At 38.3% G+C, this 22,315-nt stretch overlaps 1 protein-coding gene across 2 annotated transcripts in view; it reads right to left on the reverse strand.

The window, feature by feature from the left end:
* The window catches only part of SYT14 (synaptotagmin 14), a 215,191-nt gene that overhangs the window by 56,297 nt on the left and 136,579 nt on the right, over positions 1–22,315 (reverse strand). For both annotated transcript variants that reach the window (XM_017888322.1, XM_017888323.1), the window contains exons 4-5: positions 18,504–18,775; positions 12,637–13,086 (exon numbers count right to left, since the gene is read on the reverse strand). In XM_017888322.1, coding sequence (XP_017743811.1) covers positions 12,637–13,086; positions 18,504–18,775 — 722 coding nt within the window. The remainder of the gene's footprint in view (positions 1–12,636; positions 13,087–18,503; positions 18,776–22,315) is intronic.

The following is a 22,315-nucleotide window of genomic DNA, read 5'->3' on the forward strand; positions in this document are numbered from 1 at the left end:
CCTTCTCGGACTCTCTTTTGTGACTCAGCCCACCTGCACCCAGGTGATTAAAAACTTTATTGCTCCCACAAAGCCTGTTGGGTGGTCTCTTCACATGGACACGTGTGAAATTTGGTGCCGTGACTCGGATTGGGGGACCTCCCTTGGGAGATCAATCCCCTGTCCTGCTCTACGCTCTGTGAGAAAGATCCCCCGCCCACCTCGAGTCCTCACACCAACCAGCCCAAGGAACATCTCACCAATTTTAAATTGGCTAAGTGGCTTCTTTTTACTCTTCTCCAACCTCTCTCACTATCCCTCAACCTCTTTCTCCTTTCAACCTTGGTGCCATCCTTCAATCTCTCCCTTCTCTTAATTTCAGTTCCTTTCCTTTTCTGGTAGAGAGAGAGGAGACAAGTTTTATCCGTGAACCCAAAACTCTGGCACCGGTAACAGACTCGGGAAGACAGTCTTCCCTTGGTGTTTAATCACTGCAGGGACGCCTGCTTGATCATTCACCCATGTTTCAGAGGTGTCTGATCACTGCGGGGACGCTTGCCTTGATCCTTCACCCTTAGTGGCACCACTTTCCTGGGGGGCAAGCACTCCCCAACCCTTCTCTTTGTGTCTCTACCCTCTCTTTTCTCTGGGCTTGCCCCCTTCACTACAGGCAACCTTCCACGCTCCATTCCTCCTTCTTCTCCCTTAGTCTGTGTTCTCAAGAACTTAAAACCTCTACAACTCACACCTGACCTAAAACCTAAATGCCTTATTTTCTTCTACAATGTTGCTTAACCCCAACACAAACTCGACAATGGTTTCAAATAGCCAGAAAACGGCACTTTCGATTTTTCCATCCTACAAGATCTAGACAATTCTTGTAAAATGGGCAAATGGTCTGAGTTGCCTGATGTCCAGGCATTCTTTCACACAACGGTCCCTCCCTAGTCTCTGTTCCCCATGCAACTCATCCCAAATCTTCCTTCTTTCCCTTCCGCCTATCCTCTCAGTCCCAACCCCAAGCGTTGCTAAGTCTTGCCAATCTTCCTTTTCTACAGACCCATGTGATCTCTCCCCTCCCCAGGCTGCTCCTCGCTAGGCTGAGCAATTCTTCCTCAGCCTATAATCCTTTTATCACCTCCCCTCCTCACACCTGGTCCAGCTTACAGTTTCGTTCCGTGACTAACCCTCCTCAACCTGCCAAAAAATTTCCCCTTAAAGAGGTGGCTAGAGCTAAAGGCATAGTAAAGGTTAATGCTCCTTTTTCTTTATCTGACCTCTCCCACATCAGTTAGTGTTTAGGCTCTTTTTCATCAAATATAAAAACCCAGCCCAGTTCATGGCCCGTTTGGCAACAACCCTTAGATGCCTTACAGCCCTAGACGCTGAAGGGTCAGAAGGCCATCTTATTCTCAATATGCATTTTATTACTCAGTCCACTCCCAACATTAAACAAAGCTCCAAAAATTAAATTCCAGCCCTCAAACCCCACAACAGGACTTAATTAACCTTGCCTTCAAGATGTACAATAATAGAGAAGAGTTGCAATTACCTGCCTCCACTATGAGAGAAACCTCAGCCATATCTTCAGCACACAAAAATTTCAAAATGCCTAAGCCACAGTGTTCAGGCGTTCCTTCAGGACCTCCTCCCCCAGGATCTTGCTTTAAGTGCTGGAAATCTGGCCACTGGGCCAAGAAATGCCCACAGCCTGGGATTCCTCCTAAGCCATGTCCCATCTGTGTGGGAACCCACTGGAAATCCAACTGTCCAGCTTGCCGGGCAGCAACTCCCAGAGCCCCTGGAACTCTAGCCCAAGGCTCTCTGACTGACTCCTTCCCAGATCTTCTCGGCTTAGCAGCTGAAGACTGACACTGCCCGATTGCCTCAGAAGCCTCCTGGACCATCACAGATGCTTTTGGTAACTCTTCCAGTGGAAGGTAAGTCTGTTCCCTTCTTAATCAATACGGAGGCTACCAACTTCACATTACCTTCCTTTCAAGGGCCTATTTCCTTTGCCTCCGTAACCATTGTGGGTATTGACGGCCAGGTTTCTAAACCTCTTAAAACTCCCCAACTCTGGTGCCAACTTGAACAACAGTCTTTTATGCACTCCTTTTTAGTTATCCCCACCTGCCCACCTCCCTTATTAGGTCAAGACATTTTAACTAAATTATCTGCTTCCCTGACTATTCCTAGGCTACAGCCACACCTCATTGCCACCCTTTTCCCCAGTTCAAAGCCTCCTTCACATCCTCCCCTTGTATCTCCCCACCTTAACCACAAGTATGGGACACCTCTACGCCGAGATTGCGCCATTGCACTCCAGTCTGGGCAACAAGAGCGAAACTCCATCTCAAAAAAGAATAATAATATTAACAATCTAATACATTTCTATAAAGGTATGATTTAAATTAGACTTAAAGTGAAATGTGAGATCTAAATAGAATCAAATTATGACTGAGATTGACATTTTAGTATAATCCTTTACTATGTCTCCTTGGTACTCCTGACATATGATAAACTCTTCTAGAACTTTAGTCTTTGCTTTGGACTCCCAACACCTTGTTTAATTGAAACACAATTCTTCCCTGAGGATACTTCATTCCCTCTTGACTTTTCAATCTGGTTATTCCCTCATATCCCAAGTGACTCAAGATCAGGAAGCTAAGTTCTCTGCTGCTTCTTAAGCATTGCTCCTTTAAAAGTTGAGGAAAAGAACAACTATTTTCCTTTAAAGGTTGTATCATCCTGTCCTCCTATTTTGTCCTCCTGGACATTTCATCTTCATTCCGTGAACATTTCTTCTTTATTCCTTGAGGAAATGGTCCTTGATTCAACCTTCTTTTGAAAAATTTTTTTTATTATACTTCAAGTTCTGGGATACATGTGCAGAATGTGCAGGTTTGTTACATAGGTATACACGTGCCATGATGGTTTGCTGCAACCGTCAACCCATCATCTACATTAGGTATTTCTCCTAATGCTATCCCTCCCCTAGCCCCCAATCCCCTCACAGGCCTCAGTGTGTGATGTTGCTCTCCCTGTGTCCATGTGTTCTCACTGTTCAACTCCCACTTGTGAGTGAGAACATGCGGTGTTTGGTTTTCTGTTCCTGTGTTAGTTTGCTGAGAATAATGGTTTCCAGCTTCATCCATGTCCCTGCAAAGGACATGAACTCATCCTTTTTAATGGCTGCATAGTATTCCATGGTATGTATATGCCACATTTTCTTTATCCAGTCTATCATTGATGGGCATTTGGATTAGTACCAAGTTTTGCTATTGTGAAGAGTGCTGCAATAAACATATGTGTACGTATCTACAGCAGAATGATTTATAATCCTTTGGGTATATACCCAGTAATGGGATTGCTGGGCAAAATGGGATTTCTAGTTCTAGGTCCTTGAGGAATCACCACATTGTCTTCCACAATGGTTGAACTAATCTATACTCCCACCAACAGTGTAAAAGCATTCTTATTTCTCTAGCATTTGTTGTTTCCTGACTTTTGTTGCTGTTTTGTTTTTGTTTTTTGTTTTTTGAGACAGAGTCTTGCTCTGTTGCCAAGCTGGAATGCAGTGGTGCAATCTTGGCTCACTGCAACCTCCACCTCCCAGGTTTAAGCGATTACCCTGCCTCAGCCTCCCAAGTAGCTGGGACTACAGGTGTGTGTGACCATGCCTGGCTAATTTTTTGTATTTTAGTAGAGACAGGATTTCACCACGTTGGCCAGGATGGTTTCAACCTCCTGACCTCACGATCTGCCCACCTCAGCCTCCCAAAGTGCTGGAATTACAGGTGTGAGCCACCGTGCCCGGCCTGTTTTCTGCCTTTTTAATGATCACCATTCTAATTGGTGTTCTAATACACAATGTTATCTCATTGTGGTTTTGATTTGCATTTCTCTAATACCAGTGATGATGAGCTTTTTTTCATATGTTTGTTGGCCGCATAAATGTCTTCTTTTGAGAAGTGTCTGTTCATATCCTTTGCCCACTTTTTCATGCAGTTGTTTTTTTCTTGAAAATTTGATTCTGAATTCAACCTTTTTTTTACACTTCAACTTCTGTCATCATCTTTTGTAAATTCCATGTCCACTCACCCTATCTAAGAACCCAGCCCTCTTGACAAGTATCCCTCTCCAGTAATTGTACCTTTTACTCTATCTCAGATGCCCACTTCCACCATCACACTCTGGACCCTTCTCCTTCCACTTCAAATGAACTGAAAACATTCCCCTTTCAACCACAGTCTGCCATCCTTCAACACTTCTTGCTTAGCTACTCCTCTCACATCTCTTTCTTGATATCCTTGGGACTTTCAGTCCACTAACCTTTCTACTTCTCCTGCCCATAATCCCCTTTCTGGCTTCACTTCTCTCTTTATTCATTTCATGATCTACCATTTAAATAAATCTCTTGAAAATACTCTAACACTTTTGCCTCTCTGTTTATCCCAAACACATTGATTAATGGCTCTCTTCAGTTATTTGTCCTTTTTTAAATCAAATCATTTGCATTAATATTTAAACATGCCCAAGGCTCTCCTCAGCTCAAAAACATTCTCCCTAAACCCTCACTTTCCAAATACTGTCCTCTTTTTCTTCCTATTGTTATAGCCAGATTAGGTGAAAAAAATGTCTCAATGACTGCCACTCTCGTTTGGATTCTAGCCCCTTCACAGTATCAAAGTTAGCCCCTGAAAAGCTATCTATAACTTCCATATCCTAAATCCAACACACAGTTTTTAATATTCAGATTATTCTTTCCATCAGCAACATCTGACAAAACTGATTATTCCTTCCTTCATGAATTTCATTCTTGGCTTTCATGATCTCTTACTGCCTCTTTCTTCCTACTTTACCTCTCTTTTCTCCAATTTTTAAATCTAGGAGTTCCTGAAGATCTTCTCTTCTCACCCAAGACAATCATCTACTCTCATGTCTACTTCCAGAACTGCTTTGTGTTCACATAGAAGTGTAAGCGAGAGTCAGATTTAATGATATACACACATCTAAGAAAATATTAAGTACCCTCTATCATTAGAACTTAAGAAAATTTAAGTTTTCACTATGGTCCTGTCTTTTCTCCCATCCTTTCACTTATCTTAAAGAATCCAGCTATCAACTTATCTACTTATTCATCCCCACCAAACTGACCAGGGTCCAAATTCCCTGGCCCTTTCTGACTCTCCATTTTTTAACTGACAAATGATTATCATAAATAATTAAACAAAGACAGAAATAAACAAAGATAGAACTAAAAAAAATCACCATAAACCTAAACCATTCATAAATTGCTATTAGGTAAACATTCTGCAGGCATCATTCTATGAATATATACTAACAGAAAAAGGAATAGAAATACTTTTACAAAATGGGATCAAACTATAGCTATTTTATTTAAAATCCATTTTACCTTACATAAATTTAATAGAAAAAATGAAATAAAATGAATAGTTGAACTTTACATAAATATTTCTTCCTTGCTGATTATTTTCTAAATAATCCTTCTCTAAGTTAAATAGGAGAGGGTTAATCATTTTTCTTAACTACATTAGGATATTAGCATTCTTACATTTCTTTCCATCTGCCCTATGTCTGCCTTCCAGTTAAAAAAAATCAAATACAGTATGATTTTTTATACTGTCCAGATTTATAGCTCTGACAGACACTGTGATACACTGTCAATAGAATGTCAATATGGTTTTGTTTTGAAGTGTGAGGACATAAGATTTGGGAGGGGCCGAGGGTGGAAAGATATGGTTTGGCTGTTTCCCCACCCAAGTCTCACCTTGAATTGTAGCTGACAATTGTAATTGTCAATAGATAATTCCCTATATATCTACGAAGAGACTGTTGCCTTAGCTGTTGGTAGCGCTGTTGGAAGACAGCCTTCAATGTCAGTCCCTTCAGGAACTGACTCAACTGTAAAGAACTGCCTCACCCAAGGTCACCCTTTCAGGGGTGCCCAAGGCTGTGGGAGCCCTTCTCTTGCATCGGCATGACCTGGATGTGAGACATGGAGTCAAAGCAGATCATTTTGGAATTTTAATATTTAATGACTGCTCTATTGGATTTTGGACTTGGCATGGGGCCTGTAGGCCCTTTGTTTTGACCAATTTCTCCCACTTGGAATGGGTGTATTTACCCAATGCCTGTACCCCCATTTCATTTAAGAAGTAACTAACTTGCTTTTTGTTTTACAGGCTCATAGGTGGAAGGGCCTTGCCTTGTCTCAGATGAGATTTTGGACTTGGACTTTTGACTTAATGCTGGAATGAGTTAAGACTTTGGGGGACTGTTGGGAAGGCAGGATTTTGTTTTGAAATGTGAGGACATGAGATTTGGTGGCAGGGGGGAGCCAGGGGCGGAATGATATGGTTTGGCGGTTTCCCCACCCAAGTCTCACCTTGAATTGTTCCCATAATCCCGCTTCCATGGGAGGAACCCTGTGGGACGTAATTTAATCATGGGGGCTGTTACCCTCATGCTGTTCTCATAACAGTGAGTGAGTTCTCACGAGATCTGATTGTTTTATAAGGGGCTTTTCCCCCTTTTCCTTGGCACTTCTGCTTGTTGCTGCCATGTGGAGAAGGACATGTTTGCTTCCCCTTCTGCCATGATTTTAAGTTTCAAGATGCCTCCCCAGCCCTGTGGAACTGTGAGTCAATTAAACCTCTTTCCTTTATAAATTACCCAGTCTTGTGTATGTCTTTATTAGCATCATGAGAACAGACTAATACAAGGGGCAACCAATATCCAATGACTGACTGATGGGAGTATAAAGGCCTAGCCATCTCAGCCCAAATGGGGACAACTCTAAAGGACTATTTTAGTTCCAGAGTTCCCTGGGGGTTGGCTAAGACTGTCATTGGGCGTGCACTGCAGCTTGACTTCTCTCTGCCCAATCCTGCTTCCATCTCCTCTCTTTTACAAGTATGAATCCCAAGAGCACTCCTTAACAAACATTTGGCACCCTAAACTCCCTCTCAGAGTCTGCTTCCCAGGTAATTGAATCTGGAACACATATGGTGCCTTAGATTCTTTCAGAAGAAGGCAACTGCATTAGTCAATTCCCTGCTGTGTTAGGCCATTCTTATGTTGTTATAAAGACATACCTGGACAATTTAAAGAAAAGAGGTTGAATTGGCTCACAGTTCTGCGGGCTGTACAAGCATGGTGCAGCAATCTGCTCAGCTTCTGGGGAGGCCACTGGGAGCTTTTACTCTCAGCAGAAGGCAAAAATGGAAGCAGGCATGTTACATGAAGAGAGCAAGAGTGAGAGAGGGGGAGATGCTACAGACCTTTAAACAATCAGATCCCATGATAAATAATTTATTATCGTGAGGACAGCAGCAAGAGGATGGTGCTAAAATAAACCATTTGTGAGAAATCTGCCCCCAGGATCCAATCACCTCCCACCAGGCCCCACCTCCAACACTGGGGATTACATTTCAACATGTTCAACATGAGATTTGCAGGGGACATCCGAACTATATTACCTGCTTCATCTGATTCTCTTCCCACAGGGGTTAATGTACTCCTTAGTCAGAAGAGCAAATGTTTTTCAGCAAGGGTAGATTATGCTATAGTAACAGAGAACTCCAAATTCTCAGCAGTTTAATTCAACAATGGTTTACTTCCTCCTTATACAACATACGGATTTTGGACCGGCAACAGAGGCTTCCTTCAAAGCTCAAAGAGGCTCCATTTCCACACATGCTTCCATAATAGTGAAAGCATTATTCTGATTCTTAAAGGTTATGAGCAGAAGTTAAAAGCAAGTCATGTGGCCACACCTGAGTTCAACAGAGTGGTAATCTATGCTGCTTTTGCAGGGAGGAGCAACAGACCTTACCAAAGCAGGCTACATGCCACAGTTGACTCACAAGTCGTAGTTTGCAAACCCTGGTCAAAAGCAGTGATTCACAAACTTTAATGTATATCAGAATAATGTACAGTGCTTGTTAAAATGCAGATTGCTGGGCCCTACCCTCAGAGTTTTTTTTAATTCAGAAAGTTTCAGAGAGGGACTGAGAATCTGCACTTCTATCAAGTTCCTATGTGATGATGTTATTGGTCCAGGAATCATACTTTGAGAACCATTTGTCTACAGAAAAAAAACTTAACAGGTACGCCTGCAGCTCATCTATTAATGTAGAGAACCTTATTTCAAGATGAAATACAACACAGCTTTGTCAAATATCAGTTTTCCTAAAAGGCAACTCACCAAAAACCATATATATTATTTAAAGTAAACCAAGGATTTAATAAAGATTCCTATATTATGAGAACTGTCCAATGTGTAGGTAACCTCACTACTATTATTCCTAGCCACTCCGAAGAGATCAGGCTCATTAAATACTGTTTGTACAGGAAGGGTTGTGTGTATGTTTGTGAGAGAAAGAATAAAGTTTTATTATTAATCAATCAAATATAATAATATTAACAAATCTAATAAGCTGCAATTAGACGTAAAACCAGGATGAGGAAAAAGGGAAAGGCTACTTTATGCAACTGTTACAGAGAGTAATATAGTACCAAAAATCCAAGTGAAGAAATTAATTGGGGTTATATGCTAAGAAAGAGTGCCATCTGAACAAAGCTGAGTATGTAAGAAGAGTTCAAATTATGAGAGGGATATATACCATGGTAGGAAGGATAACTGACAACATTCTAGCTACTGAGTTTGGCATAAGACAGTACTAAAGCAAGTTAATAGTAAACCATATGGCTATTTCACGATTCTTATTTGAAAACAACAGAAGCTAACTGACTCATTAAGTGGAATAGTAATTTATTAAAGGAATAGGGATGAATAAAGAACCAAGTTAATGATTAAGCTTCTCAAGAATGAAGTCTAAAAACCATACTACCGAATAGGTCGGGTGAGGAGAACCTGCTGCTGTTCTCACTGGATTCTTTTCTGCCAAGGACTTTTCTCTATTGCAACTGTTAGTGGCCCAGCACCAATACCATTTCTGCATCAGCAGAGCTATTTTATAACAGAGTTTCTATTGCCTCTGAAAACCAGATACCTCCACCATCAACTTCATGGAAACATGATCTGAGTGCAGTGCCTGCTTCTTTGTTCAGTCTGTATTGAGGTTTCTTGAAAATGAATATGAGTGGCAGAGTCTAGGTCACACAACTTCTGCCGTACCTACCAGTGAGACTGGGAAAGTCAACTTATGGCTTACCTTAGGGAGGTAGACATAGTTATTCCCAGATAGTTACTGAAAAGGTGGAAGAGTGAGAAAACATAATACATGTCTGCCACAAAATGTTATATCAAGCATACAAAACTCATCTAAAATTCACCAATTTCTGTTCCTACCTAACTCCTTCCCCAACATATACTAGCATAATTAGATAATATCAGAGATGGATAGGCCTTTAGAGATCACTTGGTCTAATCCTCTCATTTCACTAATGAGAAACCTGATACCCAAAATGATCAGATGATTTACTTAGTTTACATGGCTAGTCAGTAGAAAGAAATTATGCTTTTTAACTCTTAGTATATTTTCTATCATGCAATGATCAAGAAGGAACACTTCAAATGGTATTTTAATTTTTTTTTTTTTGAGATGGAGTCTTGCTCTGTCACCCAGGCTGGAGAGCAGTGGCGTGATCTTGGCTCACTGCAAGCTCCGCCTCCTGGGTTCACACCATTCTCCTGCCTCAGCCTCCCAAGTAGCTGGGACTATAGGTGCACATCACCACACCCGGCTAATTTTTTGTATTTTTAGTAGAGATGGGGTTTCACCATGTTAGCTAGGATGGTCTCAATCTCCTGACCTCGTGATCCACCTGCCTCAGCCTCCCAAAGTGCTGGGATTACAGGCATGAGCCACTGCGCCCCGGCCTTAATGTTAAACTTTAATCTTATTCTCAGGGAAACCCACTGTTTAGTCCTCAGAAAGTCATTTTGGTGACATTGGTCTTTTTTTCTCTCAATCAGTTCCTGCAAAACTAGCTATAAAACTAAATTTTATATGCAAAATTCTATTTTCCTATTATCTATGAAAAAAAAACTGTAAGCTTAAATGTGTTTTAATGGTAGTTTGCAAGTTCTTTGGCTGGATTAAAATTTTCCTTGCCAAAAGGCTAATATTCTTACAACAAAAATGACAACAATAATAAGTATTCAAAAGCTACCAGAAGGCCTGGCATGCTGCCTCAAGCCTGTAATCCCAGCATTTTGGGAGACTGATGTGGGAGAATCGCTTCAGGCCAGGAGTTCAAGACCAGCCTGGACAACATAGCAAGACCCCATCTCTAAAAAAAAAAAATTAGCCAGGCCTGGTGGTGTGCACCTGTAGTCCTAACTATTTGACAGGCTGAGGTGGGAGGATCGTTTAAGCCCAGGAGTTTCAGGCTACAGTCAGCCATGATTGCACTACTACACCCCAGCCTGGGTGATCCTGACTTTTCCCAGAGTGAGACCCTGACTCTGGGGGAAAAAAAAGCAACTAGAACAAATGTTTAATTATGAGTATATCTCTTACAGATGTATTACTACATCTTACAAAAATTAGAGCCAAACTCACCCAAGTAAACTGTAATCACAAGATCTCCCCACAAAGTTAATATTAAAACTTAAGCAAAGAGAACATTAATACTATAGTATATATAGAATATACACATTCTATTGGTATATTTTAACAACTAAATAACTGATAGCACAGAAGCCAAAAGGAATCAATGAGATTTGAGAAGGTGGAGAAAGAAGGAAAGCAACAAAGAAGAATAATTAAATATAGGGTACTAAATTTGAGAAGCATGTCAACACAGAGAAAATATTCTCTAAGGGCAGAAGATGGATAATTTTATTCAAATACAAATGTTACATCTTTAGAAAGGAACAACAGACAATGGGGCCTATCAGAGGGTGGCGGGTGGGAGAAGATAGAGTATCAGCAAAATTAACTATTAGGTCCTGGGCTTTATACCTGGGTTATACCTGGGTGATGAAATAATCTGTAAAACAAACCCCTATGACACAAGTTTACCTATATAACAAACCTGCACATGTACCCCTGAACTTAAAATAAAAGTTAATAAAAAAGAAATGTTATGTCTTACAAGCTATTTATTTAGCACTTTTTCCTCAATTATTGTACTGGTTGGCAGAAAAGATTATAGAATCAATGACTAGAAGCTAACACATGTAATGTAGGTCCATTAAAAAATTGCTTAGTTTGAACAGAGATAAGACAGTATTATTTTCTATGACTTCATTCTCTTTGTGAAACGAATGTAATTAAAACACAATTGGGAACAGATAAATTACATACCTCTTGATGACAGAGTCTTTCTCTGCGAATTTAAATAAGTTATTTCTAGATAAGGGTGTATTTTCCACAGAATAACTAGTGATCACCCAGACCAAATAATGAAAAAGTTTAGAAATCATATTAATAACTGTAGATTAATAAATTTTATGAAAATTTGTTCTTTCCCCCCTGAAATATTGCCTGCACTCTTTTTTCTCCCCTCTTATAAGCTGCTGCTATTATTTTAAAAGGCATTTCCCCAAAATGATAATTCTGAAAATTTAAAAGGATAACAAGTTATCAATTTTCCTGAAAGATATTAATTCTTATCCTAGAAACCCATATGAATATACTATGTTTACCATCATCATTTTGTACTTAAAGACATTGAAATCATTTAGTTAAACTGGTATGGTCTGACTGTGAATGAAGTTCCTACAACATAAAATGTTGCCTGGTGTAAATGCAATGAGACCCTAAACTACTTGGACTGAAGCTTACACATTTAAAAGCTTAAAACAACACTAAAATAGTATACCTTTATTTTAAAATATAAATCTATTCTAAAATCTGTATATTTATATTTTTAAAATGCTTTGTTTTCAAAATAACAGAGAGGAATAAATATAAACCGTAATGTACACTTATAGCATATCACAGATTTTTTCATAATCTAAATGTGGCATAATGTATCTCCCTGGTTTAAATAAACAGTGCAGACATTTCTCTCCTGTGATTTGCAATGCCTTGTGGGAATTTACTTTAAAATATGAAGACAGAGAGAGAGATTTATATGTGATTATCATCTGGAGGACAAAAAGAGAAAAGAGAGAACTAGCTCAAAGTACTAAGCTTAAGAGTTCTCTTGAAATACTTCACAATCTGTTTAAAAAGGGTGGAAAGTCTACTGAGGCCAGATTTATTTTGAAACTTTAAAATAATTTCACAGAAGTTCTGGAAACATATCCAGTCATGACCTAGGGAGCAGTACATATTCTGTAAGGGCAAATCCTTTCTGCCATATAGCAAATAATATATGGGGCTGATACTTAAAATTCTATAAGGAGTTTGGATGACTTCATAATCAAACATTTAATAAATGTTCAACAAACAAACAAACATGTAAAACCCTGGGCCAAAACTCTGTGAAGGATAAAATAAAAGACATAAATCACAAATTATCTTCAAGGGCAATTTTTTTAGGTAAGAAAAAGTATATCTATCTATCCAGGGGTTAGATATTTTTGAAAAGGCATGATTACTATGTTAAAAAATAGACTGACAAACTTGTTGGCTTGATTAAAGATTTTTAAAATTGTGTACACTATAAACCATGAACATAAACTGTATTCAGGCCATTTGATGAGATACTCACAGAATGATTGTAAGAAGGTTCCAATATCACAGGCAATGACATTTTCCCTTGAAGATTCAATTTTGTTAAATAAAAAATCTTTTCCCCCACAATCTTTTCTTTTTTCATGCGATGTACACCATACAGTCTAAACCGAACTGCATAATTTCCAATCATCTCAGATTCAACATGATTAAATTTAAATGTTTCTGTGAAGACAGGGCATGGTCCTCTCTGGATGCTGGTTTTTGCTCTCTGTTTCTTTATAGGTAGAAGAACAAGGTGTACTTGCCATGAGTTGCCACCTGTCCTGTTATATGTTGGGATGTCTGTGACAGCTGTCACTGTTACCAGAAGCTTCTGTTCTTGTGAGTCATAGTCAAAAGTCACATCCAGTGTGCCATATTTAGCTTCTGGCTCAGGATCAAAAGGTTTAGGAAGCTGTGATGATGATCCTTGAGCTGACATATCCTAAGAAAAGAAAATTTAAATGTTAGAGTTTTTAACTCAATTATTTAACCTAGCATGTCAATAAATACTTGATGTTTCTTTAGAAGGAAGATGTGAAAACAATTCTGCCACAAAGAAAGTAATACAATAACAATTCACAGTCAACTACAACCAAAAGCAACCCTATAGGGCGAGATTACTATAAGCAGTTAAGTTAAACTCAAAACTTATGATAATAAAGACATGTTTAGAATTTAATATTCACCATTACAATTCTGAGAAAGTGTGATGTATGTTTTTATAAACGATAATTTAAAATACATCCTTTAGTGGGTATATCTGCTCCTTTTGTAGAAAACTACTACATTTTACTTTCAATGTTATAAACAATGCCATTGACAGCACAGTATCAGGCTGCAGAGGAACAGAACATAAGTAAAAGTATAATGCTATTGAAAAATTTGGCTCCGTTTTCAGAGTTTGTTCTAAAACACCCCAATCTGTAATAAAATATAAAGATATTTAGACTTAAAAATCAATGGAAATGTGAAAGGATAAATAAAGGTCTCAAAATCTCAGCAAATATTTACTTTCCATAACATAGACTATATTTACTTCAATTTCTAACCACAATTAAAACACATTATTTTCTAACATTAATGACTATTTAAAATGACAGAACACACATTTTAGAAGTTCAAGAAAGGCTGAAATGGTACATTTTAATTATGAAATTAAAAGAAATTATAACCATTTTTCCTGTAATTGTCTCAAATTCCTGCCAGTCTATCTATCTAGAATGTAATAACGGTTTTAGCTAGTTACCAACAATGTCAAACCTAGGTCTCTGACCTTTCAACTATACCACTCTGCCTCTTCAAGTATTTTAATAAATCTTAAATAATTCTCATTTCAAAATGTGGGCCAATTTAATAAATTTTTAAAATTTTCTAAACTTTGAGTGGCAGTGAATACTACTGAATCTCTGTCTTCTCTTTTTCCATTTATAAAACAAAACAAAACAAAACAAAATCTTCCTGAGTGTTAGCTAGAAATACAACCCACAAGATTTGGGGAGCCGAGGTGGGCAGATCACTTGAGGTCAGGAGTTTGAGACCAGCCTGGCCAACATGGTGAAACCCCATCTCTACTAAAAATACAAAACTTAACTGGGTATGGGTGGTAGGTGCCTGTAGTCCCAGCTACTCAGGTGGGTGAGGCAGGAGAATCGCTCGACCCAGGGAGGCAGAGGTTGCAGTGAGCCAAGATCATGCCAGTGGACTCCAGTGTCAGTGACAGAGTGAGACTTTGTGTAAAAAAAAAAAAAAAAGAAAAAACACTGTCCATAAGAGACTATACTTCAGTGCCTCTATTATAGCTCATACGACTACATGACTCAGCTTCGGCCAATGGGAGGCAAAAATAATTTATGTGTGAAACATCCAGATCAGGTTTATATAAGAAATTACTTGCTCTCCACTCTCTGTCTCACTCTTCTCACAAGCAGATATACAGTCAGGATGTGTGGGTCTGCTCAGACCATGTGGACTAGGACAATACCCTATGGCAAGGCAGAGCAACAGAAGAGAAGGAACTGGGTCCCTGAATAATCTCATAGAGCAAAGCCCCCTGCTCACCCTGCACTGTTGTTAAACAAAAGAGAAATAAGTTTCTGTGTCCCTTAGCCATTGTATTTGGTGGGGGCTGAGGGGTCTTTTTGTTGTAGCAGCTTAACACGTACCGTAACTACTGTACCTACTATGTGCCAAGCCCTATTTTAGGTCGGGAGAGTGCTTCTTTCCGCAGAGAGAACTAAAAAGACATGAGTCCTTCATTTTTTTTTTTTTTTTTTTTTTGACACAGAGTCTTGCTTTGTCAACCAGGCTGGAGTGCAATGGCACAATCACAGCTCACTGCAGCCTTGGCCTCCCATGCTCAAGTAATCCTCCTGCCTCAGCCTCCTGAATAGCTGGAACCACAGGCACACACCACCACACCGGGCTAAATTTTCCGATTTTTAGTAGAGACAAAAGTCTTACTATGTTACCCAGGCTGGTCTCAAAGTCTTGGGCTCAAGTAACCCTCCTGCCTTGGCTTCCCAAAGTGCTGGGATTACAGGTGTGGAGTCACCATGCCCAGTTAGTCCTTGGTCTTATAAATCTTACATGCTAGTTGGTATAATGTATGGGGGAAAAAAACAACAGAAGAACAATACTTGGGGGGAAGGAATAAATTCCCATAAGAGAATTCAGTTTTTCATGTAGTATGAGAAAATCAAAACATATTCTTATTCTATTAAAATTTACAGTTTAGAGCAAAATGTTTTAATGTATACTACTTTATAATTGGTAATTAAAAGATTATTAGTTACATGGTTTTGGTATTTCAATTAAAGATTTTCTAAAACAGCATCATGACAGCTAAGATTTTCAGGCAATAAAAATGTTTATCAGGTCCTAGATAGCTATTTTTCAACTTTGTTTCTCTTGGTGCCTCCCTGATTGTTTTTTCTTTTTTTTCAAACATGCCAACAATTCTTGCGAAACCCAGTGTTGAAAGGGTGGAACATTTACAGATAAAAGACATTATTTGTATTCTGAAAATAGGCAATAAGCAAACAATCCTTCCTTTCAAGGTATCTGGACCAGTTTTTAAAAAACTTTATTTAGATAGCAATAGGTCATCAACAGTGTTTACAAACTCCTTCCCATGAAATTCTTCTGAACCTTCTCTCCTCTCTCAGTTTAATCATGTATGTGGATAAGCTCTAAGATAACTACAGCCTGGATTAAACCAAGAGAAAAGTGAGAATTTTCTATCTGACACATAATATCTATTACAAGGATGCAAAATAAACTTGAAAAACCACAAAAGTGAATTTTACATTAGCATAGGCTATCACCATTCACATCTAAATATTTCTGTAATATGCATTTGCTATATTGTTTGAGTACATTCAATGCTACTACAAAAGACACAAAAATAAGCAGGATGGAGGAAATTCCAAAGAAGTGGTTACAGATAGCAAGTTAGCAGCTTCTGAAATCCGGACAAAACTCACAGTGTGTGATAACTATAGATAGTGAGTTAAGAAGCAGCTTGTGAGACATAGGCAGAATTCATAAGATATTAAATACAAATAGTTAATAACTTATATGCCAAAGAAAGATTAAATAGAAAATATGATGGATCAAATGAGTGTTACCTATAGAAAGGGATGAAATGCACAAGCCACGATCATGCAGCTGGGCTGACAGCTCTGTCACCCATGTCCTCTACTTAAGAAATGCAGATAAAACCTACAACTGCCTAGCAGGCTAACTGACAAGTTTAAGTGACGGCCAGGAGTATAACTATATCTCTCCCACAAAACAAACAAGTGTGTGCTGTTGGCTCTTGGTACTCTTGTTCAAATCTCAACTCTGGTCCTTGTACATCATAAATAGGAATGCTGATGGAAAAGAGACAGTGAGATAGGATGTATGGGCACTGCATAAACCAGGACTCACACAATGTGGTCTTGCTACCTATACCCACTTGCAGCTTATCCCTAGGTGTGTTAACGGATTTCTGATTTCATCTAGCTCCTCTTACTTCTTGCTTTGTATGTGAAATGGATTAAAACACACACACACTCTCTCTCTCTCTCTCTCACACACACACACATACATAATTTGAGCATCTTACTTTAGTCCTTTAGTCCTCTGAGAGAGTTTGCCTGGTAATGTTTGGAGGGTACCACTGAATCAAAGTAATTTCTCACAAAATGTTTTGGATCAAAAAAGACAATATAATATAGTTGTTAAGAGCACCGTTTTGGCAGTCAGAAAGACCTGGGTTTGAACTGTAGTTCCACTATTTAAGAGCTGCTTGTACTTAGTCAAATTGTTTAGCTCTCTGACTCTTAATGTTTTCATTTATAAAATGGAAATAACCACCTCCTAAAGATGTGGTTGTTAGAATTAAATGAGCAGACTACATAAAGCTCATAGCAAAATTCCTGACACAGTGGTGATGGTATTATTGTTGTTGTTTATTAATCCCACAATCCAGGCTTCACTGTTAACTTGTGAGCTGTATATGTAGTTTACAAAGCTACAAAACAGTTGTCTCAAATTTGTTTAGGTAATGGAACACAAAGAAACATACATCATGAAAAATAATAAAATAACGATATATTAAACTTAAAATATCAATGTACAATTTTCTTCTAGGTCAGATACTGTAATACTAGGAATACTAAAAAAAGTAATAACAGATACAAGGTATTTTAACAATTATAAAAGAAAACTTAAAATTAAGGAAATTCTATCCATAGCTTAATTGTTCTGGGTATTAGGAAACTACATCTATTATTTAATTTTGGCAGCAGATCTGAAAATTTGTCTGGTAAGAATACGGACATATTTCAGTATTACTGAATGTTGTCTGGAAAAAAGCAGTAAAAACTTGCAATCTAAAACTTTTAAGTAGGCTGAGTGCAGTGGCTCATGCCTGCAAACCCAGCACTTTGGGAGGCTGAAGCAGGAAGACTGTTTGAGCCCAGGAATTTGAGACCAGCCTGGGCAACATAGTGAAACCCTGTCTCTACAAAAAAATTAAAAAATCTGTGGGTGTGGTGGTACACACCTGTAGTATCAGTTACTTGGGAAGCTGAGGTGGGAGGAAGCTGCAGTGAGCTGTGATTGCACCACTACACTCTGTTCTGAGTGACAGAGCGAGACCCTGTCTCAAAAACAAAAACAAAAAACTTGAAAGTAAATCTGAATACTAAATTATAAAACCTCTAGATTGCCTTTATTGTTTTCATTATGACATAAACATTAAAACAAATTCTTTTTAGAATACAGTAATACTTCAAAATGGCCACAAAATTATTTTGTTGTCATTTTCACATTTTGCTCCAAAACAGTAAGTAAACTTAAAGCCCAACTACCCAGCCACTCTGAATGCATGAAGCCGTGGATTCAAATTTCATTAGTAAAGCTGATCATCATTTATCCCTTGTATTTTCTATGATATGAAAATACAATAAGATTATGAAAGACTTGTGAAATACTGAGTAACCTCCTAATAGTAAAAAAAAAAATCCAAAAAAAAATAAAATAATACAAATAGTAGCCTCAAGATGAAATAAATGATAAAATAAATTATTCTAGAATGTTTTATACAAAGTGTTAAAAAAAAAAACATCTGTAGGTACCCATCTTCCTTTGGTGGTGGGGCTTGGGGTTGGGGAGTGGGGGCAGTTGAAGACTAGTTGGGACATTCCTGATAAGTTTGTTGGATAAAGATTAGATTAAGGATGGATACTGGTACTATAAGTTACAAAGGAATAAGATACTGATAAAATCAATTCTTCTTACCAAGAGGAGAAGCACAGGATTATTATTCTCCAAATAACATTCATTTTCAAACTTCTATGTGCTTTTACTTACTTCAGGGCTCAGGACTGCAGTGCTGTCACTTGGAACATCTTCTTCATATCCTTTATTATGAAAACTTTCTATTTCATGACCTGTGCTTCCTTCACTTGGGCACTTGTTATATGAGCATCTTGGACTGTTGCTGCAGTGGGAAAATTCACATTTACTGTCCCCAATTTCTGAGGGTGTACATGACAGATGGGGAGAACCACTGTCATCCTGATATGGTGGTGGCTGCAATTCATCCAGCGGGGGTGTTCTTCTCATTCTCTGAATGCAGTTTCCTGATAATGATTAAGAATCTGGTCACTGTTTCCAATTAGCCTCAACACGCAGTATAGTGTTATACACAATAACTGTAAATAACTTTTGAAAACTGGATCGAAAAATTGATGGCAACATAACTATTAGATTTACTAATGACTTCTCTTCTTCCCTAGTTCAGAGGCACAAATAGAATAATCTGGTTTCCCACTCCTCACCTCCTGCATAATAAGATTAGGAAAAATAAAAGTCATATACAAAGAAAGATCCTGTTACATATCATAAAAATGAGGGAGTGATAAGTATTAGTTAAACAGTGTATTTATTTGTCTCTCTCAAAACAATCCTGATGTATACGTACTTCATCTGTTACCCTGTGATCTGTGGCCACCCTAGGGTCAAAGCAATACAAATATGGTTGGAAAAACAAACATAATATCTCTGCTTGTTCTTCAACTGTGTTCAACAAGAACTCACCTATGTTCTTCAGTTACTGAGATGAACTTAAACTAGCATTCAGCTGGCGGTGTCAGAAATGTTTTTCTACATCTGTCCTGGATCCAGAATCCTAAAATGAGGTGCACTGTGAATCAGGCCCATTCCCTGTTTGCTAACATCCATCAATCAGCAAAGATTGGAGGCTGTGTTCTGTCTCTTCTCCATTATAATGGCACTCTATCCCACTCTACATCTGTGTCTGTATTCTTTGTAAATTATGACTCCATCTTGCCTATAGTAGGCATCTCTACCTCTAGCAGTTAATATGAAATCACATTTTCTTCCACTCTAAAATTATCCTTTTAATTTTTACCTCAATTATTTATCTCAGTGATTGAGAATAAATGTATCTGTGAACAAGGACAGAGTTGGGGACAAGAGGGAAATAGAGCCCAGTACATAATTTAAGAACAGCTAAGTCTTTGTAGATAAATTCTGAATGCAATACTAAACATTAAATGTAAACACTTTTTTTTTTCTTTTAATGAACTGTGCATCTCTTTTCTCAAGGGACCCTGAAACAGTAGTTTGTATTATCATTGTTATGGATTTCAGTTCAAATATTCAATAGTTCCTCTGTTCTTCCTAAGATAAAAGTTACATAAGAACTATAAGCTTCATTTAAAATTACCATAATGCTTGGTTCAAATGAAAAATAATAATTTGCACAAATGTAGCACAAATTTACATATTTGCTCAGAGGCCCCAATTCTGAAAAAAAAGTAAAGCTAAATGTCTTACCTAGTGAGTCTAATAGTCTATCCACAGAGTCATCTCTCAGTATATGTGGGGAACTGGTTCTAACCCCACCGTTCCCTCTCAAATACCAAAATGCAAAAATGCTCAAGTACCTGTTACAAAATGGTGCAGTATTTACATATAAACCAAGTACATCCTCCCACATACTTTAAATCATCTCGATGTTACTTACAATATCTAACACAATGTGAATGCTATGTAAATGTTGTAATACTGTATTGTTTGGGAAATAATAAGAAAAAGTCTGATATGTTTGGTACAGATGAAACCACACATTTTTTCAAATATTTTCCATCTGAGGTTGGCTGAATTCACAGATGCAGAATCCACATACATGGAGGGCCGGCTGTACTAACTTTAGTTTATAACATAAGCAAAAAGTAAAAAAGTGGCTGAATTAATATAGTTGAAGCTAAATTCAAGAAGACAGATTAGACATGTTGCAAGTCATAGCAAAATAACCCACAGAATTACAGAATAGTAAAGAGACAATTGGTTTTAGGCGGTTAATTAGCTTGATCCATATATGTGGGGTGGGTAAGTATGTGTGGCTGCCACCACTGGCAGACTGATTTGACTCCATCCATAGCCTCTTTTTCTCCTAAGCAGCATTCCGATTAGGAGTGGCCAATGAGATCTAAGCAGATTTCAGAGTGAACCTTCCAGGAAAGTTTTGTTTTCCTGATAAAAGCAGCCAGACTCTACTGGCATGCCCCTTTGTCCCTTTGCCTTTCCCCTGCTTCCTTCTTGGAGTAGCAGCAGCTACCTTGTGACCATACAGTGGTAAGTACGAGAATGAAAGCTAGGAAGGCAGAAGCAGGAAAATGAAAAGTCCGGGTATCTGAAACATCACTAAATACCTACCTCCAAACTTGATGGCTGAGACAAATCCCTATTTGTTAAAGAAGAAAAAACAACAATATTTGGATTTTCTACTGTTTCCAAATATATTCTCAAGGGATAAGACAAAGTTTATCAATCATTAAACTGACATCCTCTGCCTCTTTAAAAGTGCATATTTAATTAGCCACCGAATTAAAGGGTAATACCTAAATACTGTAACATGAAGTCAATTAAAAATTTTCCAACTTAAGTGGTTTTGGGAGTCAGCACACCATCTACTCCTTTACCTTTTTTCTTAGAAGAGAGGTGATCTTTCCTAGAAGTCTTGAGCATATTGCCTCACAGATCTCAATACACAGACCTGGGTCACATGTCTATTCCTAAACCCATCACTGGTAGAAGAAATGGGATGACCATAATTGTCTTAAATTAATCAGAAGCCATCAAAATTTGAAGCTGGGGATGGCGCCAGCTTCACTCTTCATACCTATGTGGAAAAGAGTAGATGCCTAAACAATGTAGGATCCAGGAGGGAGGATGAAAGAGAAAGAATGTTGGTTACAAAACAAACATGATCCAGTTCATGATCCAGTGAACATGGCTCACTGCAGTCTTGACCTCCCAGGCTCAAGTGATCCCCCCTCCTCAGCCTCCCAAGTAGCTGGAACTATAGGCATGTGCCACCATGCCTGGCTAATTTTAAAAACTGTTTGTAGAGACAGGGTCTTGCCATGTTGCCCAGGCTGATCCTGAATTCCTGGGCTCAAGCAATCTGCCTCGGCATCCCAAGGTGTTGGGATTACAGGTATAAGGCACTGTGCCAGGCCTGTTTTCTTGATCAGAGTATTTTTTTTTTCTGTCTGTGTTTATAGTTTTCCTCAATATAACAATCCTTTTCTGAGGTTCCTTTTGATATGCCAGCACAGGATAATTTCCGTCTGGTAATAATGTTACACCTTATTTCCTTTGGTTTGCTTTTTTATATTAGGTCCCTGCCTAGCTGTGGGCCGACTAAGTGAATTATCACAGCTGAGCTCCAGGCATCTGGTGCTACTTTAGATTTAGTGTAACTCTTGCTCCAGAGACCAAAGCACAAGTTACACAAAACGGGTTTGTGATATATAAAGATGTTAAGTGGGCTCAATGGGTAGACTTCACTACTGTTTTCTGGATTTGAGAGAAACAACATTAAAGCTGTGAATATCTAAAATTTATTTTAGCCACACCATATCCTTCAAGTTTTGAAAATAGTAACACCACAGTTTTATCTTTACTTTTCACTTTATTTTTGCATTTTATTTTTTAAAGTGTAGAACACACAAATGTAGGTGGAATAAAAACTTCATTAAAAAATACAGCTATGAAGATCCCTCCTTTTAAATGTTTGCAATCTCTTTTAGTCTACATAGTGTATAAGAGTTGGCTTAAATGTAATTGATATAAGAAAATTTTAAATAATT

Source organism: Rhinopithecus bieti, unplaced genomic scaffold, assembly GCF_001698545.2.
Source record: "Rhinopithecus bieti isolate Rb0 unplaced genomic scaffold, ASM169854v2 scaffold_15813, whole genome shotgun sequence".
Taxonomy (NCBI): domain Eukaryota; kingdom Metazoa; phylum Chordata; class Mammalia; order Primates; family Cercopithecidae; genus Rhinopithecus; species Rhinopithecus bieti.